The following is a 14971-nucleotide window of genomic DNA, read 5'->3' as shown; positions in this document are numbered from 1 at the left end:
GAATTCTGGCCAACTTTAGAAGCAAACAAAAAATCTTAGTTTATTTCTAGATAAAATAAAGTAATTTTCTCTACAGAGAAGCAAGATAGTTAAAATTATTTGTTTTATGAGGCAAAAACGGTTGTTTGTAAATGACTGTGTTCTACATTTTTTTTTTTTTTTTACTAAGGATGCCTTATATAATTCTGGCTGTAGTTAAGGAACTTATTATTTATTGTTATTTATTATTGAGCTTTACCCTTCCCCCAACCTTTTAAGGAGCATTTGTTGTACAATGCGCACGGAGGAAGAAATAAGCTTTTATAGATAGTTTTTTAGTAGATGTTGCTTACCAGTTTTTGGACTCTGGTCATGAGGATCTTTAATCATGGAGGATTCACCTGATCCAGCAGCAGTGTTGGCAGTTCTCAAAGAGATTTTTTTTTATACTTGAGATTAATAAAGATGAAACGTTATTGCAAGTAATTGAATTTACCTCAATAAGGGGCATTGTGTCATTTACTATATACACAAGTTAAAGACTTGCCTGTTCTTACTTAAGGAATCTGGTAATATTTCCTAACCAGTGTGTCCGTAAATAAATTGTTCTTGTCCAGACTGTGTTTTTTCTTTGTGACCCAGGCTGCTCTTTTCTTACCTGGAAATTCTGCTTCTGGCTTCAGGATTAATATTACTAAATCTTAGTAATTCATGTTCTTGCTCAGAGTGCAGCCCCTTAACTGCCAGGACCTTATTCTGTGTTTCTATGGCAGCTTTACTTCACTCTAATCTGCCTTGCAAATTACTGGCCCAGGCTGTGGACTGTTACAGTGCTGTTCTTTCTAACCCAGGACACACTTCGTGCTCAATATTTTGTGTTATACAGATGTGACTTCTGTTGATAAAGAATGCTAATAAAGTACCCAAATAATTTATCTGTGTACTTGTCAATGGCTGCCCATTGCAATCAGAACAAAGTCTGAGCTCTGTACTATGGCATAGGTGGCCCTGGTGATGTCTTACCTACCACTGTGACCTCATTTGAAGACCACTCTCATCTTTCCTTTTAACCCTTCAACGTTCTAAGCCATTTCTGCCTTAGGGTCTTTGTACTAGGAATTGGGGATATTTGAGCTGAGATTTGAATTATTAATAAGTGCCAGCTTGAACTCTCTTCCTCCACATTGTTGTGTAGCCAGTGCTTTTTCATCATTCAGATCTCAGTTCAAATATCCTTTCCTCAAAGAGGTCTTCCCAGACCACCCATCTAAAGTAGACTTTCTCCCCACTACCCTGCTTACTCTTTCCCATTATTCTTTTCTTCTTTGCATTTTCCACTATCTAAAATTCCCTTGTTTACTTAATTCCCATACTACAATGTAAGTTCTGTGAGGGCAGTGTCTTTGTCTGTCTGGTTGGCCATTGTATCCCCAGAGTCTAAAACAATGTCTAGCACGTAATAGGTGCTCAAGAAATAGTTGAATGCATGAATAAGTGAATAAATGATAAATTTATAATATAGACTGAGCAATTTGCTTCTTTTTTCCTTATTTTATTGAAAAACAGTGCAACAACATGATAGTAAACTGGGTAGAGGAATATTCACTTATAATCCCGGTACTTAAACAATTACCATTTTACAGTTTTTTTTCCATACGTATATGTATTTTTCATAGTTACGCTCTAATTAATTTTTTTTTACATACTGTGCTTTTGTTGAGTTAACACTGTCAAACATTTTCCCAAGTTCTTCTAGTAAGTCCCATTATTTTAATGGCTACATAACACCACATTGAGTTTATATTCCAGCATTTACTTAACCATTTCCTTAATATGCTAAATAATTTGTTTCTAACTTTTTGCTATTATGGATAACACTGCAATGAATAGCTTAATGAATATAGAAAACATTTGTCTTCCACTGAATAGAATGAATTGTAAACATCAAACTGGGTAATATGAAATTGTTCAGGTATTTTATGACATTTAAAATATATCTTATAAATTGTAAAGGAATATGTATGACTTTCTTCTGGGGTGTACTCTAAAATACTTTTCATAATTAATGTCAAAATTGTATGATACAGATTAATTTTTTTTAATGTCAGCTTATTTTATTGATTTTGCAAATGAATTTGCAAGTGTCTTAGGTCATAACCAGGTTCCTTTCTTTTTTGTTTGTTTTTTTGGATTCACCTTGATTGTCTTTTTTTTTTTTCCAGATTCCTTTAGACTTATGAATCAGTCTGAGTACAGAGTTGTGTAAATTCTGTGAATAATAAATTGCTCCTTTATTTAAATTGTCACTTTTAGTAAGTAGGGCAGCTGTGAAAAAATAGAAGCTAAAGCTAGGGTAAAGAGTTTCATGAGTGACATAATGGAATAGATATTTGGGATTATAAAGTTACATATGAGAGAAATCACAACTTTTCATGATCAGTTTTAATGATATTTGCAATTTGTTTCACCTTTTTTTTTTTTTTTCTCCCTCAAAGCCAGAAGAAATTTTGTAGGGAGAAATGATTTGAGTGGCTTTGAGAACCAATTTGGAAATGTCTATTAAATGTATTCTTTAACTCTCCTCATATCTGTACATGGAGAGAATATTACGTATTTATAGAGGTTGTACAAATAAAATATTCTCTGAGAAGTTTCTCTTTGGATCTTTTTTGAACTTTTCAAATTATTTGAAGTCAAATGTAAGTACTGTTTTTTTATAGGTATAGAACAATCATGACACATTTTGCATAAAATTTTAAGTTCTGGGCTTTTAAGCAGATTCTATTTTCTTATGCATTTATATTCCCTTAAAACATCTCCTTTATGGTCTTTCTAAAGAAAGAATAACTTTCTCTTCTTATTCTCTGGATAATATAATAAAAGAACTATAGATTTAAAAATAAAAAGTCTTTCTGATGTTAATAAGCATTTTACTAAACCTACATTTAGAGGTAGCTACTACACTTTTCTAAAACAAAAATCCTTTGCTTTTCTTTGCCATCTAAAAATTCTTTTTATTTTGGCCACGCAACCCGTCATGTAGGATCTTAGTTTCCCGACCAGGGGTTGAACCTGCACCCCCTGCACTGAAAGTGCAGAGTTTTAACCACTCGACCACCAGGGAAGTCCCTAAAAATTCTTTTATGCTATACATTATTTTTTCATTTTATCAAGTCAAGTAACACATTCCCAGCTTACCTTTCTCATTCCTTCTTTATGGTCTTTCAGCTTTATTTATTTTAATAATTTCACCTCATAACTGGAGATTCGTTCAGTTTATCAAACAAATGTTTATTAGGCACGTACTTAATGCAATCTACTTTCCTAGGAACTAGGTATACAGCAGTAATCAGATAAAAATCCCTGGCCTCATGGAACTTACATCTGGTAGACAAGATAAATAATTGTAGGTTAGAAAGTAATGAAGTGCTAAGAAGAAAAAGAAACAAAGTAGGGAAGAGGGCATATGAAATATGGGAAATATTGAAACTTGATGGGATGATCAGGGAAGACTTCACTGAGAAGGTTTTGAGAAAAGACCTGAAGGAAGTAAGGAGGTGAGCCACGTAGCTATGTGGGGAAGAGCATTCCAGGCCTAGAGAATAGTAAGACCAATAAGAAGTTGTGTGTAGTGGGATTGGGTCACAGAATTATATAGGGGAAGAAGTTGGAGAAATAATAGGGAGCAAGATAACATAACAGATGTTTGCTATGTAATTATCTTTCTTTATCCTGTAATTTTCCTGAGAATTATATTTCTTTTCTTTCTAGCTCTGTGCAGAATTACATGTTTTTCTTTCTATGAATTTACTTTAATAAGCAGTTTAAAAGTTTTATGGTTTTTACCATTTTTGAGTGATAACATACATAAATGAATTAAAGATTTTTGCTTGTGGAAAAACATATCTTGTTTTTCCACATGCCAGTTAATTTCATGATTAAAAAAAATTAATGTTATTTTTTCTTGGGTTGCAGATCTTTATTATCATTATCCCAGTGAATGTGATTAGCAATCCAATTGCCTATTGCTATTTTATATAATATTCTTGTCATTTTCTAGTTTTTCCTGCAAAATTCTAAATTTTCACGTTGCAGCACCATTTTAATTTTCATTGACATCTTTTAAAAAATAAACCCAATTAAAAAAATAAATTAACCTTGAGAGTTATGACTTATTTAGGTTTTCTTAGAGATTTATTTGCTCTTGCTCTGTGTTCAGCCAAGTAATTTATTTGCTTTCTATGAAAATGGCCAGGAATCTAAGCAAGTAAGTTATATGTAATTGAAAAATCTCTATCAGAGAATATTTAACTCAAATTGACTTTAATGAATTGAAGAGTTAGAATTTATAGTATGTTATACTGTTTAGATCCCCCATACAAGAGTTGTTTAACTCTTTCTGAACTTCAGTTTCCTTGTCTGTAAATGGGAGTCAAATTGTCTGCTTCAGAGGTGCACCAACACATTATTCTAAGAATATAATTGAATAATATATGTGAACACTCTCAAGAAAACTATTTAGTGCCAATCAATGTAGTAGATTGTTTTCTATTCTGTTAGGCTACTTATGCTTATCTTTTAAAATTTTGTTAAATTTTAGTAATCATTGGCTTTGTTATGTCTGGATAATTTCAACAGTTTATAACTATTTTGCACTAATGATCCCGTTAATAGATCTTTTGTGAAACTGCTTCTACAGTGTAAATGGACAATTCTTGGTTGTCACCAACAGTGCCATGCTGATTTTACTCTCAGTTGCAGTGGCCTCTGGCATTTACCTCAGTTAGATTTTACTTGCCCTTACTTTGATTTTGTTTTTTTTAAATTAATTTTTGTTGGAGTATAGTTGCTTTACAATGTTGTGTCACTTGCCCTCACATTGAAGACAACTATTAGCAATGGGGAATAGGCTTGTTTGGAACTTCTTAGTCTCATTAAACCTCTATTAGGGAAGCAGAAGCACCAATGTCATACAACCTCACCAACATGCTTTGGTCTGTCTAGGAAATAAAAATTTCATTTAGAGTGTATTCAGTCAAAAGATGTGGATGGACCTAGAGTCTGTCGTACAGAGTGAAGTAAGTCAGAGAAAAACAAATATTGTATATTAATGCATATATGTGGAATCTAGAAAAATGGTACAGATGCACCTATTTGCAAGGCAGGAATAGAGACACAGATGTAGAGAATGGACGTGTGGACATGCGGTGGGGGAGAGGGTATGGGATGAACTGGGGGATTGAGATTGACATATACACACTGCCATGTGTAAAACAGATAGCTACTGGGAACCTGATGTATAGTGCAGGGAGCTTCGCTCAGTGCTCTGTTTTGACCTAGGTGGGTGGGATGGGGGGTGTGTGGTGGGAGGGAGGTACAAGAGAGAAGGAATATATGTATACATAGAGCTGATTCACTTTGTTGTACAGCAGAAACTAACACAACATTGTAAAGCAACTATACCCCAATTTAAAAAAAAAAAAGTTTATGAAGCGCTAGCTAATTGGGAAATTAATATACCAGCGCATTGGCCTACCAGCGCAGGGCAATATGAAGCTTTGAGGACCTTTGGAGGTGCATATTGCTGCTGGGTATGGAGTACCTAGGGCATCCATAATAACTTTCATTTTAAGTTTTCAAAATTTGAAAGAATCAGAATAGAGCAGTGGTTCTAAACTTTGCTACACATTGGTCATGTGGGAAGTTTTAAAAATCCCAGTGCCCAGGTCATACCTCATACTATTTAAATCAGAATGTCTAGGGTGAGAGCCAGGCATTCGTAGTACTTAAAGATGCACAGCAAAGTGGGCGCCCACAGGAATATATGGTTCTGGCCGCCAGTGTTTTGCCTGTTACTGTTTCACATGTTGTAGCACCATTCAGGAGACCTTGAAATGAAAAATATTTGAAAATAGTGGGTAATGTCCCTCACACAGATTTGTGTTCTACATTTTAAAAGAGTATATACTGTTTTACATAGTCTTATGGTGTTTTGAACTTTCACTTTCATTACTGGTCCATGGTAGACATATTCATGTTATTTTTTCCCATCTGTTACGGATATTTCCTTGACAACTTTAAATAAACCATGGCTTTGTGATTTGAGACACAATAAAATGTCTACAAGTATTAACTCGTTAGGAGTTTCATTCCTTTGTTTCGATTCCGAATGACCATTTTCAGAATAAAGGACCAATAGCCAATTTGTTTTTCCAAATCCATTTTTATTTTTCTCCAGTTTAGTAATGAACGGTTACAAATTAGCCTAAATTTATGGAATTAGTATGGTCTGAAGGAATAGACTGTTTAATTATGTCACAGCCACATTAATATTTATTTAATGTACAAGATGATTGGTGTGTGAAACAAAAACTATACCTGTAGCATTACTAACCATGATGTAAGTGCATAAGCATTTTTCCAATATTGTGGTTTATTAAGGCAGTCTCAGTGTAATCTAATAAAAAAATTGTGCAAGGGGAATTCCTAAGTGGCTTGGTTCCTCATGTTAAGAAGAGCTAAAGTTTTGGCTATAAATCCTTGAAAATTTGCCTAAAGCTTGACATAAGTTCAAGTGGTCACAATATTATCTTAAAAATAATAGAAATTCTATTTTAAACTATAAAAAAATTTCTGTTTCATAGTCCACATCAAATATGTGTGTGAAAAAATACAGAACATTAATTGATGCTCTGAGTTTTGTCATTGTCATTTGAAATTAAAGAACATGACCCCATTGTCTCCAGTGCTGTCAGAGTATGGTAAATTATGGTAATTTCTACAGTGCAAATATTTGGCTTAACACCTAACATTCACTCGTCCAATTTTTGTTTTGGATCTTTTCGCTTTTCTTGTTTTGCATTTTTATTTTGTTTTGTTTTCAGCCATCATTTTGTCTTATCATCTTCAATTCTAGAGCAACCTGACAACAATAATGATACTACTGAATTGGGCATCCTTGTCATTCCTGAGATTAGTGTCACAAATGTGGCCGGAGAGAGGACCGGGAATGGGGAAAAAGGCAGAACACTAGGAGAGATTGATGCTCAGCATATACAGGGTGTACAGGAAACAACCACAGATCCTAGAACTGAGAGCAAAGGCTTGCCAGAGATCAGGAGGCAAAAATCTGTAAGAAAAATGATGGAGGATGGAATAAACTCACCTGGCAGAGTGCAGTTTTAGCAGAGCACTTTATAGCTGCACTCCAAGGTATCTCATGGCAAAGGGTCACTGCTGCATGTTTTAAGCAACAGTTGCACAGTCACAAAAATTTTGCATGTCACCTAATCAAAATGCATGAATTATGTACCACAGTTTCTCAATGACTCTTAATGCTCTTTGGAATGGTCGTAGCTCTGCTCTCTGAGTAAACGGTTATGAAAATGAGGCAGAAAATTGCTTCCAAAGTAATTTTCTGCTTATGTTTTGAGATCTAAAATTACTTCTTTATCTTTGTATTTTTTCCATCTTTGATATGAAGGAGAATGTATAAAGAATTTTAACAAGTTTGAGCTTGTGATACTTATGGTCTGTATATTTTTCTCTTAGTAAAATAATCTAGAATGTGTAGTGCAACCTTTAAAAAAATCTTTGAAATATTTTAATACTATTTTTTAAAAAGTTCCTTGGTATGGTCTTTGATTTTACACTGCTTTGCTACTGGGGGAGAATTTACCTCTAATTTTACTGTGTGGTATTTTTCCTAATTGTTTCTGATCTTTTGCATGAATAGTAAGAGAACTTTTTCTAAAAACACAGTGGGGTGTGGTTTATGGCATGCTTTTCGTTTAATACACTCTAAATTACTCTTATTTAATTATAATGAACTATTGTTGACATTTTATAGAATGTTTTGATTATCCTTTGATTTTGGTCTATAATCTGTTGCTTTACATATTTTGCTAAAATTTAATGTATTTAAAGTATACTTGATTTGGTATGAATCATGAAAAAACAATTACTTAAAATGCTTAATGTTAATTAATTTTTGTTATTTCTTTGTTTAGGAAATACAGAATTAACAGGTCAAGAAGAACTGATGGAGATATCTGAAGTTGACGAGGGATTTTATTCCAGGGCTGCGTCTAGTACTAGCCAGTCGGGTTTAGCAAACAATAGTCAAAATTGTAGTAACAAGGGAAGTGTAGGAAAGACTCAGAGACGGTCAGGAGGAAACAAAACTGGAGGAAAAGAAAAAGAAACTGCAGGGGAGTCTTGCAAAGATCACTTTGCTCGAAAACAAACTCAGAGAGCCCAAAGTGAGAATCTCGAGCTTCTCTCCTTGAAGAGACTTACATTAACAACCAGCCAATCTCTGCCTAAACCTAATAGTCATGGTTTGGCTAAGACCGCTGCGACCGTATTCAGTAAATCCTTTGAACAAGTTAGTGGTGTCACAGTCCCATATAACCCATCATCTGCTGTTGGCTGTGGGACTGGGACAGATACCAATAGGTTTTCTGCTTGTAGTCTGCAAGAAGAAACGCTTATTTACGTTTCTGAAAGGACTGAACTTCCAATGAAGCATCAAACAGGTCAGCAGAGACCTCCTAGTATTAGCATTACTTTGTCCACAGATTAATTTGTAAGAGTTTTCTCACGTAACCAGTGAATCAGAAAATACCACTTTGCTTCTTCATGGAAGTTCCCAGGGTCGTCTTTCATCCCTGTTCCTGTCAGGAGCCCTGATGTCTTAAATTCTGAAGGCTACCTTGACTTTATGAAGGGAATAATGTCTAGGTTGCAGTAAGTTGAAATATGGTTTTGTTATTTCTTGGTTGTGTGTTTTCCCCTTGGCTTGAGTCTTTTTTTTCTTTTCTTACTTTCTTATTTGTTTCTGTTGCCGTAAGATTGTCAGTGTGACAATACATTTTGGCAGGTTGTCTGATCAGATTGGTCACAGCTCATGAGAGGTTATGAGTCTTTTTCTTTAATAACTCCTATTTTGGTAGCTGTGTGTTTGGCCTTCAGTGTAAAAGGGAATCTCCTTGCATGAGAACAGTCAGTGTTTTCAAGGATGAGGCTGCTGTACAACTCCAGGAATTCTACAGCTGGCTGTTCAGCGAGCCAGTCTGAAAAACAGGCATGTGAAAAAACAAAAATGACGTGTATGAAAAGTGCCTGCTAAAAATGTTTGTAACCAGATCGTCTTTAAGATTAGTAGAACAGTTTATATAAAGCACTGGAAAATGCCTGGTAACTCCGTAACCTAAAATATGATATGATTCCAGGGGATGGGAAGAGGGATTTCCATTGTTATCTTTGGAACATTTTTATATCAGAAATCAGATTGCTAGTAGATGTGTTGCTTTGAAGTGTTTGATCTGGATTTAGCAGGTGAAGATCCCTTTCAGTTCCTAAGATGTAATAGGCCATAAAACTGACTTACCCTGCTGCTGGACTTCGGAAAACCTACTTAGTTTGGATTCCCACAATTCAGAGCACACATCATTGAAGACTTCCTGGAAATGACTGAATTTTGCAACCCATCTCTCAAGATACCAGTGTTTACCATATTGAATTGTTTGTCTACAAATGAAGGAAATTAGGTAAATTTTTCATCTATAAAATATCATTGAAAGAAAATAAAAATAGTGAAATATGGACAAAGGACATTTATATATTAACTAATTTAGGGTTATATATGTTTGTGTTCTTAAATTTAAAATTTTAAGTATGAAAAATATTAAATGTGTTTCTTGTTTTGTGAACAGGCCTATTTGAAATGTTCTTGTTATGATAGAAAGAATAATCAATGTAGTTGCTCCCAACCAAAAAATAAAAATAAAAAGGCAATATGGCAGAAGCTAAACAAACTTGTATGTAGCTATAGAGAGTCAGGTGACATCCAGATGGATGTAAAAATTTGATGTTTGCTAGTGGTGGTCATTTCAGCTATGGTTGAGGTTCCTTATAAATCAAGTATACTTAAGTAATAATCTAGGGTAAGAGAGAGAAAGCAGGGTTGAGGATGAGAGACCAAGTTGACTGGGGAGGAAGATGTAGGGAGCTGTCCCCTTGTTAATGGTTAGTACACAGTAGTTTCCTTATTCACAGTCTTTAGCTGTGGTCACACAGAGAAAATGCTAGTTTTCCTCTTGTACCTGCTTATGCAGAGCTCAAATATGTGAAAAATTTGTTATGTCTTGAAGACTGCTAAAGCATTTTCACTATGAATGCAGTTTTGACCATAACTGCTTTGGCTATCGTTTTAAATCCAGTTCTTCAAAAAGCATGAACTAGTTTTTATTCAGTAACCCTGAATAAAATATGGTTTTTAATGTAAGTGAATTTGATTTTTTTAGTGCCACTGATAGAAATGGAATAAGATCTATTGGCATACATTGTAGGAAAAAACAAAAAAAAGCAAAGCAACCAGACAGTGAAAGTTGATAAAGTATTAATTTAATAGAAATCCTGTCTACAATTTAAATCCTGTGTACAATTACTGTGAATTTCCTATTGTCTTTTTATAATTCTTTAACAAAGAACTTCCCCTAGGCATAGCTTCTAACAATATTAATAATAGTCTTAAGAACTAATTTAAAAGATTGGCATTGGAGGCAAGTTAAGGTGCTTAGGAAACATTATAGAATAAGTTTGAGGAAACATTAGCTGGCACAAATAAGAGATCAGATTTTAATGTTCAGCTGTTGTAATGGAACCTCATTTTGTTACTATTCTAGATCATTGCTATTATAAATCATTGTGGTCTGAGGACCAGTAAGGAACATTGGCATTACCTGCCATCTTGTTAAAAATGCAGAATTTCAGAGCCACTTTAGATCTACTGAATCATAATCTGCCTTTTAATAAGATCTCAGGTGATTATTATGTACATTAAAGTTTGAGAAGACAGTATCAAAGTGCAAACAAATCACTTATCTAATATTTAGAATTCTCAGTGTTCTCACAACCCTAGATCAAATATGTTGGATACTAGATCATTATAATCTTCATTGTTTTTAAAGCTAATTAATTTTTTAGGTGTCAACTGACTTAAGTCCCCTAATTCTAAATTTTTAATGAATCTCATTTATTTTTACAATAAAAATGTTAACATTTTATATTCTTCTGTTATTTGAAAATGGAATCAGAGGTGTAGATGCCTACAATTTTAAGTATGAAAGGGGTACCACCCTTTTACACAACGCACAACAAATCTGCATGTGTTTTTTCTTTTAAAAACCCTGAAGGCTTACTCAGAGGAGTGGTTCTGAATTTTTGCTCCAAGTAATTTGTCCCAGTTGATTTTCTGGAATGTGGAGTTATGGTAACAGTAAAATTCTTTAGTAGTACCTTTGATACTATTTCAAATAAAGATTATACATTTGAAAATTTTTATAGCAGTTATTAATACTGGGTAATGCTAACTGTGGTAACAATGATAATTATCCCTGCTCTTCTTGTCCCACTCACTTTTCCAAATTTGAAAGTTGGAGTGGCTTTTGTAGGTCATTTTCTTATGAAGATACTGATGTGACCATTTGGTCACAGACCTTGTGTATATCCAGAGTAATACCTTTTACCACAAGAAGGATTCTGCACAAAACTGGGGCCTCGCACCTCATAGCTCAGAGGATCTGTGCAGACATTGTAGTCCCATTCCACATTTTAAACCTCTAAAAGATTCTTGAAATTACCCAACCTCTCACTCTTCAGATATCCGACTACCTGGGATATTGTAGTGAAGCTGGATGCCAGCTTTTCCGTTTTAGAATCCAAGTGGAGAGAGAAACAAAGACTTCAGGGGAGTGTCCCAGGGCAGGTGAGCACCCTGGAATCCCTTATTATACCACCATGGAACTTTTAAAGGCAGCTCTGTAGATTTGAAGAGTAGAAGTTCTCAGTCCTTAAATGATTTCAGTGTGTTTTGAAAAAGCAATATTTCATTGCTCTTTTCAATTATGAAGTAACTACTTAGCAAACATTATTCAATAATAATTATAAAAGTTATTAACTTTTAAAGATAAAAAGTTAAAATAAAGGGAAATAAAATTTTTAAACCAAAATGGATGAAAGATGATCCCATTTTTAAGGGATTTTGTCTGTTTTGGAAGAATAAAATTAAAGTGTTGAAACCTTTAAATTTAAATTGTAAAGAAAAATACACCCTGAGACCTAATTTTCAGCAGATATTAAAGTAAGGCTATTTAACGTTTGAGTCTATAGGCACAATAAGTCTACACTTTATTAAAGGGAAGCACATCAAGGAAATATATCTGTTAAATAAGGTAACTGAAATTTTTTTTTTTTTTTTTTTTTTGCGGTATGCGGGCCTCCCACTGTTGTGGCCTCTCCCGTTGCGGAGCACAGGCTCCGGACACGCAGGCTCAGCGGCCACGGCTCACAGGCCCAGCTGCTCCATGACATGTGGGATCCTCCCGGACTGGGGCACGAACCCATGTCCCCTGCATCGGCAGGCGGACTCTCAACCACTGAGCCACTAGGGAAGCCCCTGAAAAAATATTTTTTAAAAAGCCATTTAAAAAAAGAATAATTTGATGGGTACTTAAATTAACCATTGTAGATAGAAGTTAATGTATAATAGTGTCTTCCCAATCTTTGGATAAAAAATAAACTCTCTAGTCCTTTAATTAGCATGAATTTATACTTTTAGATTAATTGCTTAGTAAAATTATACTCAATACTTTGAGTTATTCACATTTATATTTAATATTGTTAAATTCTTCATCAGAGAACAGAAATATGTTGTCTTCTGTATTTTGTAACTTGTGCATACCTACAGAGATTACCAGTGAACGTTTTAGAAGATGCTTTTGTGTTTTTTAATAGTAGAGTTCTAGAGTACTTATGTCTTGATATGAAGTTTCTACTAGTAAACTGAAGGTCCTATTTCACATACTGTTATTTTCTCTTATGTGGAGTTTATTGTGTACCTCTTATCTTTATTTCTAATCACGTAGTGATACTAATCTTTTCATAGTAAATTGACTTGTTTCTAATCGTGTTCCTAGAGTTTACATTCCTAAAGAATAAATTACGACTTTGGATATTTTTATGTGCTCTCTACCTTTTTAAGGCTATGGAAATAAACTGGAGTTTAGTTTTTTGAAGTTTTGTATATTTGTGTAAATGTTCTCCATATTGCAATACTTTATAGAGCAGTGTTGCCTCTTGTTTTAATGAAATAAAAACTGAAAAAATATTTTTTCCAGATCACTTTACTAATTAAAAAATCATCATAAAATTTTGCAAAAGTCATGATGTGAAGGAAGAAATTAAAGGAGGAAGACTTAGGTGAGTTGAGCCATTGAGAGCTTTTGGGAGTAAGCCATAGGACAGTGACATCTCATTCCTGGCTTTACATTTTACATGGCTATGGATGAGAAGTGTGACAAGTTCATTAGTATCCATCCAAAAGAAGATGAGCTCCATGGGTCATGCACCAGTGACTGATTATTTGTCATACCAGAAGTACAGGCAAATTTAGATAACAGTGCTTTGCCCTTTTATCTTTCATATGGGTCTTTATCTCTTGAGTGCAGAGACTATATGCCCCTAGTTCCTAGCATAGGATTTTGTACATGGTAGGTATTGAGACATTCAATGAATGTGTGAGTTAGGTTGACGTTAGTTTTGGGAAAGAATCAAGGATAAGGTCTCCAACATATTGTATTACAGTAAAATTTTTAAATTTCATTTACTGACTCTAGGAAATCTCCATGACATTACTTGAATAGGATTACTGTGTGTGCTTAGAAACAAAACCCTCTTAGAAGCTTGAAAAAAATCCTGTTGTATAGTTGATTATATATTTGGATAATTCCATTTAATCTAACGAGGTAAGTAATTTAGGAAGTATTTTCTGACTGCTATTAGAGGAGCAATCATAGAAAACAAGAGAAGCGATTTTGTAGGCAGTATGTTAGCCCTATGGAATACAAGCTCTTCTAGTGACTTTAGCAATCCCAATAAATAGTTGATTCAGTCCATAGAATCTGTAATACCAGCATATAATTATTTTATAATTATTAAGAAAGGCTTTTACAAATAATTCTAGTCACTTGGTAATTTCCCTTGCATTGTTATTGTGGTGGTAGATAGCTAATATTTGTAGTTAAAATTATGATCTCATTTAATCTTCAAAAGAGTCCTATAAAATGATTAGAGTTCCCATTTTACAAAAGAGGAAACCGAAGCTCTCAAAAGGGCAGGTGACTTGCCCAAGGTCACTTAGCTGCTGGGTGGAAAGCTAGAGCTTAAACATAGGTCCTGTGACTCTCACTTTTCTATCACTTGGTAAAAGAAGATACTAAGTGAATACTACATAACAGACATGTGTTTGATATTCACTCATTCCATCTGTCTTATAGGTGACAGAGTTAAGTTTTAAGGTCAAAATAAAAGTTTTCCAAAAATAAATTATGATACGTTTTGTAGAGCTTTAGGTAATTGTGTTTCAGTGGTAAACTGAATGCTAGTTATTCTGATATTAAAAGCATAGTAAAATATAATTAAGATTTTGTTTATTTTTTTACCTGTCAGATAGATAAGGATTAAAAAGATTGATACTAGTATTAGTATAGGTGTGGGGAAATCATTAGTTTAAGAGGCCATTGGCAGGACTTAAATTGGTACAACTAAATTGATGAGCAGTTCAGCAGGATCTATCAAACTTTAAAGTGCATACATCTTCTGACCTAGCAGAATCCTGCTCTTCCATGTTTATTCCACTCTCTATATTTTACAGAAATTTTAGCATAAGGTATAAAGGTATTCATTGCAGCATTGCTTGCAATAGCAAAAAAAAAAAAAAAAAAGCAACAATCTAAATGACTGTTAATAGAGGACTGGATAAATTATGGTGCACACATATAGTGGAATATGATGTAGCTGTGGAAAACAACGCAGATGTGTATGTGGTGATTCAGAGAGATTATTTAATAGAATGTTCCCTGAAAAAACATGTCATAGAGCAATCCCATTTTTATAAGACTTGGGTAGAACATTTAATATGGGTGTATAT

General features: G+C 34.0%; 1 protein-coding gene across 4 annotated transcripts in view; it reads left to right on the top strand.

Moving 5' to 3' along the window:
• HYCC1 (hyccin PI4KA lipid kinase complex subunit 1) overlaps positions 1 to 11938 on the top strand; it is an 80300-nt gene extending 68362 nt beyond the window's left edge. For 3 of the 4 annotated variants that reach the window (XM_027102667.1, XM_027102665.1, XM_027102666.1), the window contains one exon: positions 7989 to 11938. In XM_027102667.1, coding sequence (XP_026958468.1) covers positions 7989 to 8563 — 575 coding nt within the window. In that variant the 3' untranslated portion in view covers positions 8564 to 11938. Of the gene's footprint in view, positions 1 to 6895; positions 7192 to 7988 lie in introns of all 4 variants that reach the window. The other variant, XM_027102668.1, reaches the window with a different exon arrangement.
• The last annotated feature ends 3033 nt before the right edge of the window (positions 11939 to 14971 follow it).

Source organism: Aethalodelphis obliquidens, unplaced genomic scaffold (assembly GCF_003676395.1).
Source record: "Aethalodelphis obliquidens isolate GAN/ISIS:26980383/991018 unplaced genomic scaffold, ASM367639v1 scaffold5, whole genome shotgun sequence".
Classification (NCBI taxonomy): Eukaryota; Metazoa; Chordata; class Mammalia; order Artiodactyla; family Delphinidae; genus Aethalodelphis; species Aethalodelphis obliquidens.
This window is presented reverse-complemented; position numbering and strand designations above follow the sequence as displayed.